Source organism: Lonchura striata, chromosome 1 (assembly GCF_050655825.1).
Source record: "Lonchura striata isolate lonStrDom1 chromosome 1, ASM5065582v1, whole genome shotgun sequence".
In the NCBI taxonomy this organism is placed as follows: Eukaryota; Metazoa; Chordata; class Aves; order Passeriformes; family Estrildidae; genus Lonchura; species Lonchura striata.
The window spans coordinates 113,889,444-113,906,522 of NC_140703.1; the positions used below are offsets into that span (position 1 = coordinate 113,889,444).

Consider the following 17,079-nt stretch of genomic DNA (forward strand, 5'->3'; position numbering starts at 1 on the left):
TGCCTTCACTTCTGGGCTGCAGGGCAGGAATCAGAGGAAATCCTGAGCAGGAAAAAGCCCCACTCCCGTGATGGGATGATAAGCGCGGCTACGCGAGCGCGTCCCGGTAGGATTAGAATTCCCATTAAGATAAAAGGTTTTAATTCATGCAGAGCATTAAGGAGCTCTGAGAGGCATTGCTGGATACAGAAAAAGCCAAAGTGAGAATGCAGGAGGGAGAGAAAAATGTTGAAAATTCGGCTTTAATGATAGATTTTTAACTATTGAAATCCTGTCACTTCTTTTTGCCGATCAATTCTGTAATCAAAGGCTATTTCTACATGCAGCACAGAAAATCCTATATTTCCCTTCTGCATGTAATTGTGAGAGCCACGAGGCAAAAAGTTTGATTGCCTTTTTATGCAGCAGGGCACTTTATTCCCCATAGCTGAGAGTGTGAGAATAATTCTCCCTTTTCTTTCCCCCTGGCTGAACTGTCAGTGTGATCAAGGACACAGCACCATTTATTACCTCCATGTCGTTCACATGCAATCATTTCACAGCTCATTTGTTTACTGAACTCCTTGTTTGCATGGATGAGCCATGGCTCAGGGAACGTGCCATGGGGAAAATCAGTATTCAGCAACTTTCTTAGAAAATCATGGTCTGAATCACACTTATCTGGAGAGCAAATGATAAAACCCTGCCTTGAAGGGCACAGCTTTGGAGATAAGCAGAGACCTCAGTTTTGTTTACCTTTATGAGAGTAACAACAAAGATTGCAGCTGGAACTGGGAAAAGGGAAAGAGATGTGTATGGACTAAGCCCAGAATGCCACAGGTTAGGAGAGGAAAGGGAAAAGTTGATGTTTGTTTACAGGGATGTCCTCCTGACATCCCATTTAGGCATTTATAAAAATGCCTGACATCCCATTTAGCCATATTAAAAATCCCATTTAGGCATTTATATTTTTTCGTCTGTCGTTGTTACAGGCAGTTTCTTTGGGTGATCACAGTGTGGTGATGCAGGCAAGCTGCTCTCCTGCTCTTTGGATATCTTAGTTTTGGATACCTCCCTACACTTTTTTGGGTGCTTTGCTCAATGGCTGATGGTCAGCTGTAGCTGATCTGCAGGCCCTGTGCTGCTCTGTACCACGCTGGTGTATTCACCTGGGAAAAATTCTATTTACCAAGATGCCTAATTGCTGGCCAGTGCCTATTTGAAGCAGAGTTATCAGTGACAGGGAAGTGGGGCAGGAAACTGCAGGGAGGAGTTCTGGTGCAATATGGTAGCCCTGAACATTTTTTCGTGTTGCATCTCTTTGGTTTTCATCCCAAATCTCTCTGGGGGAGCAGGGAATTTACATAATTATTTTCTTAAGGTAGATGTGAAGTGCTTACAAATTGCAAAGGGTTTTTTTGCCAGCTTCCTCATTCTTGTGAGAGCTGCTGTGCAAAGTCAAGCCATGGGACGAAGCATTGCTGGTGCCAGCTCTTCATGGGCTTGTTTTCCAAGGGGAAGTGACAAGCTTTAGCTGGGATTTAAAAGTCAGCTAAAAGATTTGGCTCCCTGAAAACACATCTCTGGGCAGGAATGGGAAGGAAGGTGAGAACATTTCGTGTGAGGTGCAGATGTAGTGCTGTCATGAGCACTTATCCCCACACACACACGTCCCCTCTGAGGAAGAAATCCTGGAGAGCACATGTGAAAGTGGTGGAAAAGGGATCTCTGAAGGAGGCAGGAGAAAAGGCAAAATAAAAGAACAATTCTTTCCACATTTGGCTTGCAAATGATAAATGGCCATGTCATGTGCACTGATTAAGGGGCCCATTACATTATTCTGCAGCGAGAAATACCTTCTGAAAAGACCCTGTGCTGTCTAAAGAAATCCTTGGGCTGAATCCAGCAGTGAAACACGGCTCTCAGAGCAACCTCTGAGAGCCCAGCTCGAGCAGGGAGGTTGGACACTCCCTCTCTCCCACGGTTTTGCTTCTTGAACATGACAGCCCAGGGAATTATTTCAGAATGCTGCAGACTGGGCTCTGTTGCAAACTCTGGAAGCCTGACTTTGAGCAGCCCTGGGAGCTGCTTCCCACAGATTTCTCCATCAGCTGCTGCTTCCACCAGCAGTGGGACCCACGGAGGGAGAGAACCCTCCTTTGGGGAGCAGGGAATTCAGTCCTCCTGCGTGGCCCAGCAGCTCTGGGCATGCTGCCTTCCCTAAACCAGCAATCAAATGCTGGAGTGGGCAGGTGCTCAGTTTTTTCCTGCCAGGAATGGCATGAATGCCTTGGTTATCTCCCTCCTGTGCCGTGAGCTGCCAGTGCTGAGAGGCAGAGGGTGTGCCAGGGGTCCCAGGGGCTCACCAGAGGCCAAAAGCAGCCCCTGGCTGGCTGGGATAGTTGCTTTCTTGGGCTGCCAAGGGGATACAAAGACCCACAGCTTACCTCATTTGCTCTAATCCATGGCACTTAGCCCTGAGGAGTGGAACTAGGCAGAAGTTTCACTGAAAATGCAGAGTGACTGAGCTAATTTGTCTTTTCTCTTTTTTTTTTTTTTTTTTGGGGTCAAAGAATAAACCAGCAGAGCTTTGGGAGGAGCAGAGCAGCCAAACAGACAGGGAGGAATTCATAGCTGGGCTCCTTTCTTGGGGGTAGGCAAGCTGCAGGTTGCCCCTTCCATGGACATCCCTCAGCACCAGGAGCTGGGGTGGCCACAGGGAGAGGCTTCCCTGCAGCTGCTCTTCAAGTAAGGACATTTCTTCCTCTTAATTCTTCCACATGGGAATGGGATTGGTAATGGGATTGAGAAAAATGGGGAAAAATGGGAAAAAGGGATTGGGAAAAATGGGAAAAAGTGATAAATGGGAATGGGAAACTGGGCTGGAAGATGTTCTCCACCAGGCACACCAGCATGGTGGCTTCTCCTAGGAATGTGGGTTCCACCAGGAACACTGAGACCACCAGGATTCCTGGGGGGGCGGGGGGGGAAATGGGAAAAATGGGAAAATGGGATTGGAAAAATTGGAGAATGGGATTGTAAAAATGGGAAAAATTGGAGAATGGGATTGGAAAAATGGGAAAAACAGGAGAAATGGGAAAATGGGATTGTGAGAAGTGGGAAAATGGAGAAATGGGAATTTCCCAGCCCCTCTTTCTCTTTATCAGCAGAGAGCTGACAAAGGGATCAGTCTCCCTGAGCAGCTGCAGGGTCAAGGTAGCTTCTGGTCAGGGGATGTTTCAGGAACAAGAAACTATTTTTTTTCCCAGCCAGCCCTAGTGGGAAAGTTCTTTGTGCAGCTGTAGTGCTGGGAAAGGCTCTCCTTGCTCCTGACTTCAACATTGAGCATCCTCAAGGATGTGGCCTTTGGAGTCACAACTGGATGGCAGCACCTCATTCATGCCCCTTCCCTGCCTCTCTGGGACCTGTGTTCTGCCTAACGTACTGAAACAACTCAGAAACTGCACAAGGAGGAAAAAAAAAACCACCCAAAAAAACAGAAAAGGAGCTCATTGAGCAGGTGAATTGAATTTGGCTCTTGCACTGTAACAATGTGGTTGTGTTATGGTGCAAAGAACAAGAGAGGGAGCTGGGGGTGCCCAGCCTGGAGAAAAGGAGGCTCAGGGGTGACCTTGTCACTGCCCAAAGCTCCTGGAAGGTGCCTGTGCCCAGCTGGGGCTGGGCTCTTTCTCCAGGAGCTGACAGAGCCAGAGGTCACAGCCTCGAGCTGCACCCAGGGAAATCCAGGTTGGATATCAGGGAAAAGTTTGTACAGAAAGGGTGATAAAGTTCTGGAGTGGCTGCCCAGGGAGGTGGTGGAGTCACCACCCCTGGGTGTGTTTAACAAAGCCTGGATGTGGCACTGGGTGCCAGGGCTGGGTTGAGGTGCTGGGGCTGGGTTGGACTCGATGATCCTGAAGGTCTCTCCCAACCCAGAGATTCTGGGATGCTGTGGGGGATGGCACTGACAGCAGGGGGAGGGTGTTCCCCCCTGGAATTACAGACCAAACCCTCCAGTGAGGGTGGGCTCAGGTTCCCAGTGTCAGAGGGATGGGGGGTCACAGGGAGGTGACAGCACCTGGGCCATGGGGACACGGGAGGGCTGGCCAGGGGCTGGGAGGTGCAGAAAGAGAGGTGGGTGGTGGAGACCCTTTGCCACAGGGCCATGGGAACAGCAGGACGTGGCCCCAGCCCCAAAGCTCAGTGCAGGGCTCAGCAGCCCCTCAAAGGGAGGACAGGAGGAGCTCTGGATGCTGGCAGCACCACCCTGGTCACCACACCAGGGCCACCACAGGCTCCCACCATCCCCACGCCTCACCAAGGGCTGGCCTGTGGCCTTTGGGGCTCAAAATTGGCCAAATTACAAGAGATTAGAGAGAATGGAGGAGCAGGACAGGTCAGAGGTCACAAGGCACCAGTTCCCACTGTGATAGGAATAAAGGGACACTCACATTCAACCTTTTTCTCCAGCATTGCCAAGTGATTAGCTACTTCCGTTTTCAGTTCATTGATTTTAAAAACCCTGGAAAGAAAACCCTCATGTATTAATGTTATACATTTAATGCTCTCCCTACCCTAGGTGCTAAGAAATGTCCACATTTGTGTCTCCATGATTGATCTGCCCAGCCATGTTTGTCATGAGGAAAAGAAAATTTTCCATGGAAATGCTACCATTGGGGCAGAAAATACACCCAGGTTTAATTTTCAGAAAAAATAACAGGATATTTTTTTTTATGGCCCTGGGAATGTCCTGTGGCTGTACAACACTTCATCTCCCGCTCTCTTAGCAGTGATTTGCTACTGTACCCCCCCCAGGGCAGCAAAGTTGAATTGATAATTGTTAAATTGATAATTCATAATTGTCCAAGAGCAGCGTCTTGGTGTCTGCACACTCTGAGACCTCCTCCCCTCCTGTGGAGTTACACTGGTGATTTGCTGGGCTGTGGTGGGACTGATCTGTCTTATTGAAACCAGCTGGGATTAAATAAGCAGCTACACAGATGCTGAGAAATCCTCTCTGAGGGGAGACATTTTTGGGTGATAAAGGGGAAAATGAAACAAATCTGATGATTTGACTGCTCAACAAAGAAGCACTTCTTTTTCTTCCTAAGAGGGAAGGAGCATTTACTACTTGATCTCCTTTTTAGATCAAAGTTAATCACTGAAATTGCTTTTTGGTTTGAGCTACTGTATTGCTGTCAGCAGGAAATAATGTGTCCCAGACCTAAATTTGGCAGGCAGAGTGGGATTTGAAAGATGTCTTAAATGCCCCTCTGCCTCCTGTGAAAATTTCACTTCAGGCTGATAAAAGAAATAGCATTTTAAATTAATAATGATGTTCAGTTTCTTACCTCGAGAACTGCTCAGCAATCTGTCCCAATAAATTCTGGAACAATTCTTCTTTCTCTGAAAAAAAAAAATAGAAGGAAGACATGACAGAAAAAAAAAAAAAAAAAAAGAAAGGAAAGAAGATATCATCAGCCCTTCTGCAAAGTGGTGTCCACAGGCTTCCAGTTGTGATGGTGAGGCCAAAAAATTGTTCAGGTCCTTTGAAGGGTGACAGGGTTTAGGAATGATTCCTTGTGTCACCTGCCTTCCTCTTCCTGCAGATTACAGCCAAGGTTTCTCAGAAGTTTTATTTTTGGGAGGCTGGGTCTCTGAGAGCTGGCCTGTTTTAAGGCAGCACTTTCTGGAGAGATTTTCCAAAGCCCTTGGGTGGCACACCCAGAATCCCAACAATCCCAAACTGGCTTTTGAAAGTTCCTGCTCACAGTCAGCATCTCTACACCACCAGCACACTGTGACACAGAGCTCACGGACACAAAATAAAACCCAGCTTGCCTTTCAGTTTTATCCTGGAGACCAATTATTTTTCCCTGGTGCAAATGCCCGAGGATTGTTCTGCCCTGCACAAACTCCAGGCAAACAAACACGAGATGACAAAGTGCTGTCCCTGCAGGACGAGGCCTGCCCTTCCTGGTCTGGGGGATGGACACAGCAGGGTACAAGTTTCCCAGCCCTTTTCCCTTGAGAACTCGGCTTGGACGGAGCTGCCACAGGGATCCTGTGGGGACCCCATTGTTCCCCGAGTTCCTGCGGCAGTGGCCACGCTGGGAGCCCTCGTGGGCTCTCAGGATCTTCTGCTGGCTCAGGAAACTCAGCCTGATGAAGCCCCAGCCTCTTCCCAAGACGATCACAGGACTGCAATTCCCCACACAAGGAAAAGAAAACAATCCCTCGAAGCAGGACCCTGGATTTCAGAGGACAGCAGACTTTAGGAAGGAATAAGTAGGATAGCAGTGTTCTCCCATCATTTAGCTTTTAGCACAAATCACCTCTGCTGAGCCCTGAGATGCTGTTTTGGGATTGTTCCCTCTTTCCCCCAGCCATCCAAAGTGCTGTGGTGATTCCTGCACTGGGGATATGCTCAAGGAAAGGAAGCTCTGAGTGCACCCATAAACACACTGCAGATTACAGAACACCTATTTACACCCCACACAGGAACACCCGATGGCATTTCTGCAGACACTTCTCGTCCTTCCCCGAGGGAACACGGCGCCTCACAAGTGCAAACACCCAGGCAAAAGACACCAGACAGAAATACAGCCCAGCATTTACCATTTATTTCTAAATAATAGCTCTTGTACCTGTTGAAAGGATTTGCAATTCATCGGGTATTAGAGACCTCAGCAATACTTGTCAAGAGCATTCACATCACTGGTCAAAACAATTTGCCTGTTACCTCCTGTGTCTCAAAACTGGGGCAAGCACTCTGAAAGTCTCAGATCTAATTCTCTCTTTTTTTTTTTCCCTTTTAAATTTTTTTTTTTTCTCCAGCTCCCAGCGGAGTGGCTAGCAGAGAAAACACAGATTACTTCCTCTCACAGAGACCCATTTTCCAGTTTTCTCACAAAACCCAAGCGCTGAAACAAAGCAAACGCCGCGTCCTGTTTTAAGAGAGGAGGAAAACTTACCGTGGGCAGCACCTGGGATGGCACAGAGTCCAACAGGGAAAATAAGCAGAGAAACCCGTGTCCTCTCCCTTCGATGCTGCTCAGCCTTCTGACAGTGGCTGGAGCGTGCCAGAGACTGACAAGTTCCCTATAAACACTGCTCCAGCAAAAAAAAAAAAATACCAACCCAACAATCTTACTTTCACTCCCTCCCCCTGTCAAAACTCACTCGGAGTACTAAGAAATTCCCATCCAGGGAACAGTCAGCTGCAATCTGATGTTTATGGATGTAATAAAAGACTTTGAAAATGAAGATGTATGTTTTTATAACCCTAGGGTGCAGTAAAGATATATGACTAAGAGTGGCAGTTCGCCTCATCTTAAAGAGACAAAGATCCATTTCCCTGCCCTGTTCCTTTCCGAGGGAAGACCTCTGGTAACCCTGGTTTCTGAAGAAAATGAGACATTGCTCTGACATAATTTAGTCTTGTTTATCCCTTCCTTTGTAAAACAGGAGGGTTAAGTGTGCTTTTGCTCCCTTCATTACCCTCTGCCTTCTTTTTTATTTTATACCTCTGGGCAGGGCTGAAGCTCCAGGTGCACACAGACACCTTTTCTCTCAGTTTGCTTCCTTTGTTTTGCTGTGATTCCCTTTCTGAAAAGGAAATAGTGCTGCAAGCAGCACTGGCAGCAGCTCTGGGTGCTTTGCTGAGGGTCCTGTTGCAGCATCCCCCCAAAAAAAACCCTTTCTTCTCCCCTCACCTCCCACCAGCGCCGCGGACGTGCAACATCTACAAGTTCAGGTGTTCAGCAAGCCAGGGCTTTGCACAACACTCTGGGTGTTTTGCAGCTGACAAGTGACAAGCAGAACCCCCCAGAAGATGCTGCAATGGTTAATGCCGGGCAGGGACAGCAGCTCAGGCTTCCCCAGGCTCCCCAGGGCTCATTCCCAGCACAGCCACTCCTGCTCTTTGCCCTGTGGCCTCTGCCAAGCTCAGCAGGGAGCTTGGCCAGCACAGCGTGGAGAAAGGAGCTGTTCTGCCTCGTCTCCAGCACGTTCTGGGAGGAAAGCAGGTGCAGGGAGAATATGGCAGCAGCATCTTTTCCTGTGGCTCCCGCCGCGGCCGGGTGGGAGGCTGGCAGGGAGAGCAACCTTCCCTGCCAGACGGGCACCTGGTCACGCTGAGCAGCTCAGGTGAGCTGCCCTGGCACAGATGGTTTCTTACCCACTGGCAGGCACCCTCTGCCTCTTCCTGTACCCTCTCACCCTCTGGGATCACGGCCAGGGAGCCACCTCCATCCTCCCACTCCCGTGGCTCCCTCTGCCACCCTGCCAGCCTTTGCCACCCTGCCAGGCTCCACAGGTTGCGGGCAGGGAGTCCGTGGGGTTGGGGAGGTGCCTTGGCTTCCCCCTGGCTTTTCTGCTTTGGCCAAGCAAGGCTGGGAGGGCATGGGCATCTCCCTTTCCTTGCCAGCACCAGGCTGGTGAATCCCTGCCCTGTTTCTCACAAATGCTTCTGCCTCCGGCTCAAGCTTCTGTCTGCATTTCACTTTGTGTGGTTTGCTTGGATCACGGCAGTCAGAGTAATTTTAAAAACCCACAAAAGCCTCAGGAAGGGGTGAGTTTCAAGCCCAAGCCCACATGCATGAATCCGTCATATGGAGATTCATGTAATTCACAGCTCAGGTTAATTTGGGCTGTTGCATGCACATTCCCCCTCAGGTGAGCAATCCCAAAGGAGCTGGCCACATCCCAGGGCATGCATTCATGTGGGATGCACCGTAAGGAGGGAGGATTTTTCTCTCCCAGTCTCTGCCTCCTCAGTCTTGCCTGAGCTGAGAGCATGAACAAGACTCTGAAAGGAGGAGAGATGGCAGAATAAGAAGATTTTGACACAGTGACAAGCTTCTGTTGTTTTACCAATACCACACCACATTCAGTATAAAATTATCCCTGCAGATCTCTAGTGCAGCCACTGCTGGGCTTTTCTGCCCTAACTTTGGAGCAGTAGGAAAATCCCTGTGAATGTTTTCCTGTCCTGTCCAGACCACACTGGGTCAGGCTGGCTTTTGACCTCCACAACAGCTCCTTTCTCTGCACTGTCAGAAACGCAACAGATTTCAATTTTACCCCTCAAGAGGATGCTGGTAATAGGGTTTGTTCATTTAATTGTCAGCCCTGTCAAATCTATAAGTGCCTGAACCCTTCTAATTAGAGCAACAGCACAGGCATCAATTTTGTGAGTTGTGAGCCAGTTTCACCAGGGGGACACAGACCAGAGCCCTTCTGCTGGTGGGAGGGAGAGGATGCTCACTCAATGGGCTTGGAAATTAATATACCACAGACAAAAAAAGAGTTTGCCACAGAGGTTTTGATGCTCTGCATGGACAGCCAAGAATCTTCTGGTCCAGGGCCATAGGAGGAGGGACAGGATGTGGTCCAGCAGCTTCACAGGCTCAGAGCCAGCCAGCTCAGGCCTCCCCTAACCCTGACCCTAACCCTGAACCTAACCCTAACCCTAATCCTAACACTTGCAGACAGCTGACCTCTGACACATTGATGGCTGCAGCATCCAAACTCTCTGGAATAATGATTTTTATTTATTTCCAACCCTCTCCCCTGACTATGGCCAGGAAATGAAGAACTGTTTCTTAGCAGGACTCCAGTGGATATCTCCTCTGGTGGATAGAAGCCACTGCTTATGTTTTTTCCTCCCTAAGGATTATATTTCCCAGTCCCACCTTTTACAGCCTCTGTTCCTTGTGTCATTCTCCTGCAGCTGCCTGGGAGGCTGCTGAAAGAGGGGCATTACATCCCATCACTGGAAAATTGGGGTGACCCCATTTTGCACGTATTTGGATGAGCTGCTTTGGGAAGCAGAATGATGCAGGCAGAGTTGTGTGAGAAGTGAAGAATAGAACAGAGCTGTTTTGTGTTTTTTTTTTTTTTCTTTTAATGAAAAGGAACAATTTCCCACTCTGTTTATTCTTCCTACTGTCAGCAAAATGTCAGGATTGTTTAAGATTAATGACAAGCCATGTGAAAAAGAAAAAGATACCAAGGAACATTAGTTCCATCACGCTCAGCTCAACTTTCTTCCTCTTTCCATTGCAGACTCTGTCTTATGTTTTGACAATCCATGGCCAGAATTTTTCTTGCCCTTTTCAGCTCAGATCTTTGGAAATCCTTGTTTTATGAAATGCAGGGAGTGAAGAGAGATCTTGCTGACACAGGGAGCTGTGCTCTGCACAAAGCAGAGCCACGTGCTGTCAGCTGGGGATGAAAAATGAGGGCCTTGGGAGAGTGAGAAAAGTCATCCATGGTCCTATAAAAATATACTGTTAGCTTCATGTTAGGGGAATAAAAAAATACATTCAGAAAGGAGTATATTTTCTAGAAAGCCACTCAGTCTGCTTCCCAGCTGGGATAACTCAGTGGCATCCATGCTGGCCCCATTTCTCTGTCATGGGGACTGGTTACTCAGAGCAGCTGGGACACAGAGCCACGTGCTCCACCCCACCTTTTTCTGGTGTGATAATGCAAACAGTGCTCCCAGACCAGGAGAGTGATGCTGCTGCAGCAGGGTTTGTCACAATAAGGAAATAGTTGTGCAGACAGCTTCTTCCCCTTAGCAGTCACATGTGTCCCTTGGCTGTGACTACCTCCTTCTGGCAATCACTGACATGGGATTTGTTTATGGCTTGCTACAAATCTCACTGTGGGTGGGTTCCTCCCTGTTCCCTATGCTCTCTTTGCTCTCTGTTCACCTTTGCTCCCTGCATGCACAATCTCCCTGCTGTTGCCTCTCTGTCTCCCCCACATCCTCCTTTCCAGATGCTTCTGCCAAGGCAGATGCCTCAGAGAACAGCCTCAGTTCCCTGTACCTCCCCTGACAGTGCTGTCAGACACTGTTTCCATCCATCATTCAGGACCCTAAGCCAGAAGATGAGGTGGGACCACCAAAACATCATCTCTCCTATCCCAACAATCTCACCTGCTCCTGCACACCACTTTTTCCAGCCCCAGGCTTTCTGTCTCACACTGTTCTGCATGTGCACTCTGTATTTCCAGGATAATCATAACCTCTTGCCCTTTGTCTCTCCTATCTTTCCATGTAACTGCTCCAAGGAGTGTCCCCAGCTGATGAATCCTCTCCTGCTGTGGCTCCAGGGTGTTCGGGCTGCCCTGATATGAGTGGCAGGAGACTCTGCAGCTGCACAGATGAGAGAAACCATGAGCCAGATGCTCACAGGAATTGCCCCAAGCCAATGTTCTGCTCCAGTGTCTGAGAGCATGATCCTGACAGCAAAGAGAAGTGGGAGGAGTGGCACTCCAGCCCTGCCTGTGGCTGGGGAATGTGCTCCAGATGTTTTCTTTCACCCAGGCCCTCTTTCATCTTGTCAGGTGAATTGAAATATTTATCACATTTAGAGCTACCATGACCACAACAGAAATTATGTTCTCTCCTCAGCCATTTGGAAATAACATGGAGCTCAAATGTTGTGCTCAGCTTTCCAGCAGAGGAATGGGCAGGTTTAACAAAACTCTGCAGGACAGGCTTTCATTTGTCTTGCCTGAAGAAACCTCACTGCTCCATGCAAGGCTTTCCCCAGGGCATCAGGAGTGCTGAGTCAGACCAGAGCCAGGCACAGGGATCAGCCATTCACCTGATCCTCAAATTCATGGAAATTCAGGCACATTTTTTAAGATTTCTTGCAGAACACTGTAATCAAACACTTCTTATTCTGCTGCAGCTACAGCCATGACACTGACATCTTCGGAGTTTTGCATCATGGGCACATGATTTCCACATGCAAATGTTTGCAAATTCAGCTTTACTTAATTCAGCTTTAGAAGATTCAGTTCAAAAAGGTCATTTTACCTGAGAGCTGCTCAGTCATAACTGGTATCACTTTGTATGGAGACCTGGAAGAGCCACGGAGGGTTGATGTTAGCCACACTCAAAATGCAGTTTGCATTTCACATCTGTACTCCCTGAGAGGTACAAAGAAGTATCTGAAGATATTCTAAGATCTCTTAAAACCTGTGAGTTTGAGTAAGCAATGGGCACTTTTTCTGAACATAGAGAATTTAGAAACAGAATTATTAGATTCCCTGATTTAGAAACGGAATTATAGAATGGTTTGGGTTGGATGGGACTTTAAAAATCCTCCAGCTCCAGCCCCTTGCCATGGGCAGGAACACCTTCCACCATCCCAGGCTGCTCAGAGCCCTGTCCAGGCCTGGCCTTGAACACTTCCAGGGATGGGGCAGCCACAACCTCTTTTTGCTCTGTGTTTGTGCACTGTCCTGTGCAGGAGGTGCTGGGGCAGCACCACACAGTATCAATAAGAGCAATGTCATAAGGAAATATGGGCCAAAGCCAGCAATGAAGAGACCTAAACTCATCACAGGCTTTGAGTTTGCTTTTCAGGTAATCTGCTGGTTGTGTCCTAGCAGAGCAATCAGGAGTGGGGGAACAACAGAGCTTTGACAGCAAACAGGGAGGGACGGGAACAGATGTTCTACATTAAACACCTAAAAGCACTATTTTTTTCTTTTTTCCTCTGACAATTAATCAGAGGATGGTTTATCCAGTGGGGATGGTTTGTCCAGGGGGGATGGTTTGTCCAAGGGGGATGGCTTGTCCAAGGGGGATGGTTTATCCAGGGGGGATGGTTTGTCCAGAGGCTGCTGGTGTTGATGGGATGGCTGTAACAAGTAAAAATCTTCCAACCAGCACTCGTTACAGGCCAGCACACATTTCTCCCTGCACATAAAAGGCTTCAGCAGGCAGCCACCTCCCTTGCCCTCAGGGCTGAGCCTGTTCTGGGGGAGCAGGGGGCAGCAGGGCTCACCTCTCCGTGTTTGCAGGCATCGTGGGATCAATGGACACCATGCAGTTGTCTGCTGTCAAAAGGGAGATGGTTGTGTTCCTGAAAAGCAAGTTCCAAAGAGGGTTATTTGACCTAGAAATGCCAGCTGGAATTCTGTGCTGTGCATGTGATGCAGAGCCACCTTCCCTCCTGCAGATGCATTTTTTCTCCTTGCTCCTGGCCTGGCACCTCTGGTACCTCAGAGCAGAAAAAGTCAAAGCCCAGGGCAGGGTAGGCTTGATGCTTGACCCATGTAAAATGTGATAATTTTTGATCCCAGAGCAGACCTTGCTCCCTGCTAATTCATTTATTCTCTTGACTCATTGAATAATAATTTGTGTTAAAAAGCTGTATTTTGTGATACATTGACTCAGCAGCTATGTATTGACTCATACCATACAAATGACTTCTGGTGCTATGAATGTCTTGAAATTATTTAGTTACTCATTTACCAAAACAAACAAAGCAAATATCTTTCTGAATATGGGGTCTTTTTCTTTTTTAATTACTGTGCTAAAGGTGATCTCATAGACTCAGACGTAAACCTTGGAGGTTTACTTTGGCTCCAGGAACTTGGTTGAAATGCAATTTTCCTTTGAAAATCTTCTGATGAAAACAAAATGCCAAATATGCAGTGAACAGCCTGACTGTGAATGATTAAAACTGCTGAACAAAGTTTCCTGGGTGATGGAGTGGAAATCTTTGACATCATAGGAAAATGAGAGTTATTAACCTCTCTAATGTCAAATGGGAGGAAATAGAGCAAACAGCAAAGGGCATTAATTCTGTCCAGCAGCTTATGCAAATTCAATTTTATCTTTCAATCCCCAGAGCTGAAGTCATGCAATAAAACCATGATTAAAAGACTGGCTTATTTTTCTCCTGCACTTTTCCTGTATTGTAAAGTTGAGTGCCCAGAGATAAAGACTTTGCCTTGTTGCATCCAGCCTGTGCTGCTCGAGGGCCTTATGCAGACAGCAGATTCCCCCTTCTAGAGGTGATGTAAGGTTCTAGAGATGATTCAGGGGCTTCCCTCCCCCTGCTCTGATGCTGTTGAGCCAGGGACGGGCAAAATGACTTGTACGATTTCAGAAGGCAAATGAATATTTATTCAAAAACACCTCTCTCTTTTATAGAGAACATTGTGAACATTAATTCCATTGGTCTTAAAGTAAAAACATTTCACCTGATTGGTGCACTGGACTTAAGTCAGTGTGGTAGAACTTATCTATAAACAATATGAATGGAAAGCAAGATAATAGATTGTTTACATTCCTCCTGGACTTTTTCCCAGAATTAGCTTGGCAGAAATCTTCCTTTTTTTCTCTCTGACTGAACTGAGAATATCCAGACCTGCTCCATTGCCTGGAAGTGTTGCAGAGGTGGATGGATGGATGGATGGATGACGGATGGATGGATGGATGGATGGATGGATGGATGGATGATGGATGGATGGATGATGGGTGGATGAATGGATGGATGGATGGATGACAGATGGATGGATGACAGATGGATGGATGATGGATGATGGATGGATGGATGATGGATGGATGATGGATGGATGGATGGATGACGGATGGATGGATGGATGGATGGATGGATGGATGGATGGATGGATGGATGGATGATGGATGGATGGATGATGGATGATGGGTGATGGATGGATGATGGATGGATGAATGGATGGATGGATGGATGACAGATGGATGGATGATGGATGGATGGATGATGGATAATGGATGGATGACGGATGGATGATGGATGGATGATGGATGGATGGATGGATGGATGACGGATGGATGGGTGATGGATGATGGATAATGGATGGATGACGGATGGATGGATGGATGGATGGATGGATGGATGGATGGATGATAGATGGATAGATGGATGGATGGATAGATGGATGGATGGATAGACAGATGGATGGGTGATGGATGATGGATGGATGGATGGATGGATGGATGATGGATGGATGGATGGATGGATGGATGGATGGATGGATGGATGATAGATGGATAGATGGATGGATGGATGGATGGATGGATGGATGGATGATGGATGGATAGATGGATGGATGGATAGATGGATGGATGGATGGATGGATGGATGGATGGATGATGGATGGATGGATGGATGATGGATGGATGATGGATGGATGGATGGAGGGATGGATGGATGACAGATGGATGGATGATAGATGATGGATTGATGGATGGATGGATGGATGGATGGATGGATGGAGGGATGGATGGATGACGGATGGATGGATGGATGATGGATGGATGGATAGATGGATGGATGGATGGATGGATGTTCTCCCACACACCCTTCTGTGACCCTGGACTCCTCTCAAATCTGAGGTTTCATCTGGATACTGCTTGAGGTTGAAGGGAACAAATCCTATTTGGATTTTCCCCATATGGAAAATTACAGCAGGAGGGATTACAGGGACTTTGTGAGACAACATAAATTAAGAAATACATGGCCTGGGCAATGGATTTGGAGATATTTATGCTCTATAAAATGGTTCAGCTGGGTTGCTTTGTGTTTGAATTTGTCATACCTGAGATTAGTTTTTATAACACCTAAAGAGAAAGCTTATTACCTGGTGGCAATACTTCTTGTTGCACTCATATTTTACCTTAAAAACCAGGTTCTAAACATGTGCCTGCATTTCACTCAATATGGGCAAAAATGTAGTACTGAGATATAAATGGTAGGTGTGTCCAACCTGTGTATACTCAGGGCTGGGCTTCTTCACTTGCTTCTATTTTAGATTATTTCTCCTCTGTTCTACTCTATTCCACCCTGTTCCTCATGTGCAGCCAACACCAAAGTGGCTCAATTCCCTGCTTCCACATTTTCCAGCTCTTGATTGCCCCAGTTTCTTCTTCCAGCAGACTGGAACGAGAGACAAGCCTGAATAGCAGCTAAATAAATCATTTGGGGCCTGTCTTTAAATTGTTCCCAAAGGAAAGAAACAAAAACGAAATGAATGTCACAAATGGCAGACCTACCTCGGCAACCCTGTTGCAATGCAGAAAAGGTCCATAATATCTTTGGAATTGCAGTATTTACTGAAGATCACCTTCCAAAGGAAACAGCAGCAGAGGGAAGAAAAATGAAGAACAAGAGAAAAGATGGTTAGTTCCCACAGAGATATGAATCCTGTTCAGGCATGCACTGGGCTAATTTTAAGGCACAGTCTGTGATTTCAATTATCTGATTTGATTTGTGAGCTGGAATATTTCTCTACTCCTGTGTAATACCTGTGTCTTTGTTGATAAAGCTCTGGAGACCTAAGTGCTGTTCAGAAGTGGAGCAATAACATGTGTGAACTGAGAGCAGGGGGTTCCTCAAAATGCAGTGTTGCTGTGGGATGATAACAACTGTAAATTAAAAGAGTGTAAGAGCCTGGATTTAGGAAGAAAACTGTGCAGAGTTGAGCAGGTCATGGGATGGTATAAAAGGGCACTGCTTTTTGGACTACACCAGCTTACACTAGGTTGAAAGTGAGCAGAGCTTGTGCCAAAATTCCTACTGTCAGATATTCCTGTTGTTAGGTCAGAAGCCAGACCTGGAATTGCAAAATTTGCCACTGTTACTTTCCCATGCCCCCAAACACCTCTTCACCACCTCACCCTTCCACACACACCAGGCAGCCCCAGTGCAGAGAAAACTGAGCAGCACATGCCCCAATCCCATTTTTCTATTCCTGCTGTTCCTGTGCCTTCAGTGGCACAATCCCATGCCACAGTTTTCCTCAAGACTCCTTTGTCCATCAGGACTTGCAGGTCATGGTCGTCCCAGCTTCTTCTGCAGTCAGAAAACACTTTAATAACACCATTACAGAACTTCTCATCAGTCTCATTACATCCCTGTGCAATACTTTAACTCTGAAATCTGAAGCTTGTTTATGTTAAATTACCTGCCCTGTATCTTATCATGGGTGAGTGGCAGGCCAGAAACAGAACCCAGGAGTCCTAATTTGATGTCTTGCTGGATTCAGAGACAGCACACTGCCTCTGAAAGAAAAACACTCAAGATTCAACAGCATCACTCTGCATGAGGAGTGTCCCATTTCAATAAATGTGTATTTATAGGATCTCTGTCCTTGTGACTGAGGTCCCTGAGGTTGCTTCCAATCCAAACCCACATCTCTGTTGGGTGCATGTTGCACTATTGAATTTTCCAGTGTTCTAAATCAAAATCTTGTTCCTAGTGGGCTTATTGGGGAAAACGGCCACCATTGAAAAGGATCTCTGCT

General features: G+C 47.1%; 1 protein-coding gene across 1 annotated transcript in view; it reads right to left on the minus strand.

Annotated features, from left to right (window-relative positions):
* Positions 1-17,079, minus strand: part of PDE9A (phosphodiesterase 9A) — a 54,517-nt gene that overhangs the window by 23,626 nt on the left and 13,812 nt on the right. The window contains exons 2-6 of the mRNA XM_021546766.3: positions 15,830-15,900; positions 12,792-12,869; positions 11,816-11,859; positions 5,331-5,385; positions 4,431-4,501 (exon numbers count right to left, since the gene is read on the minus strand). Coding sequence (XP_021402441.1) covers positions 4,431-4,501; positions 5,331-5,385; positions 11,816-11,859; positions 12,792-12,869; positions 15,830-15,900 — 319 coding nt within the window. The remainder of the gene's footprint in view (positions 1-4,430; positions 4,502-5,330; positions 5,386-11,815; positions 11,860-12,791; positions 12,870-15,829; positions 15,901-17,079) is intronic.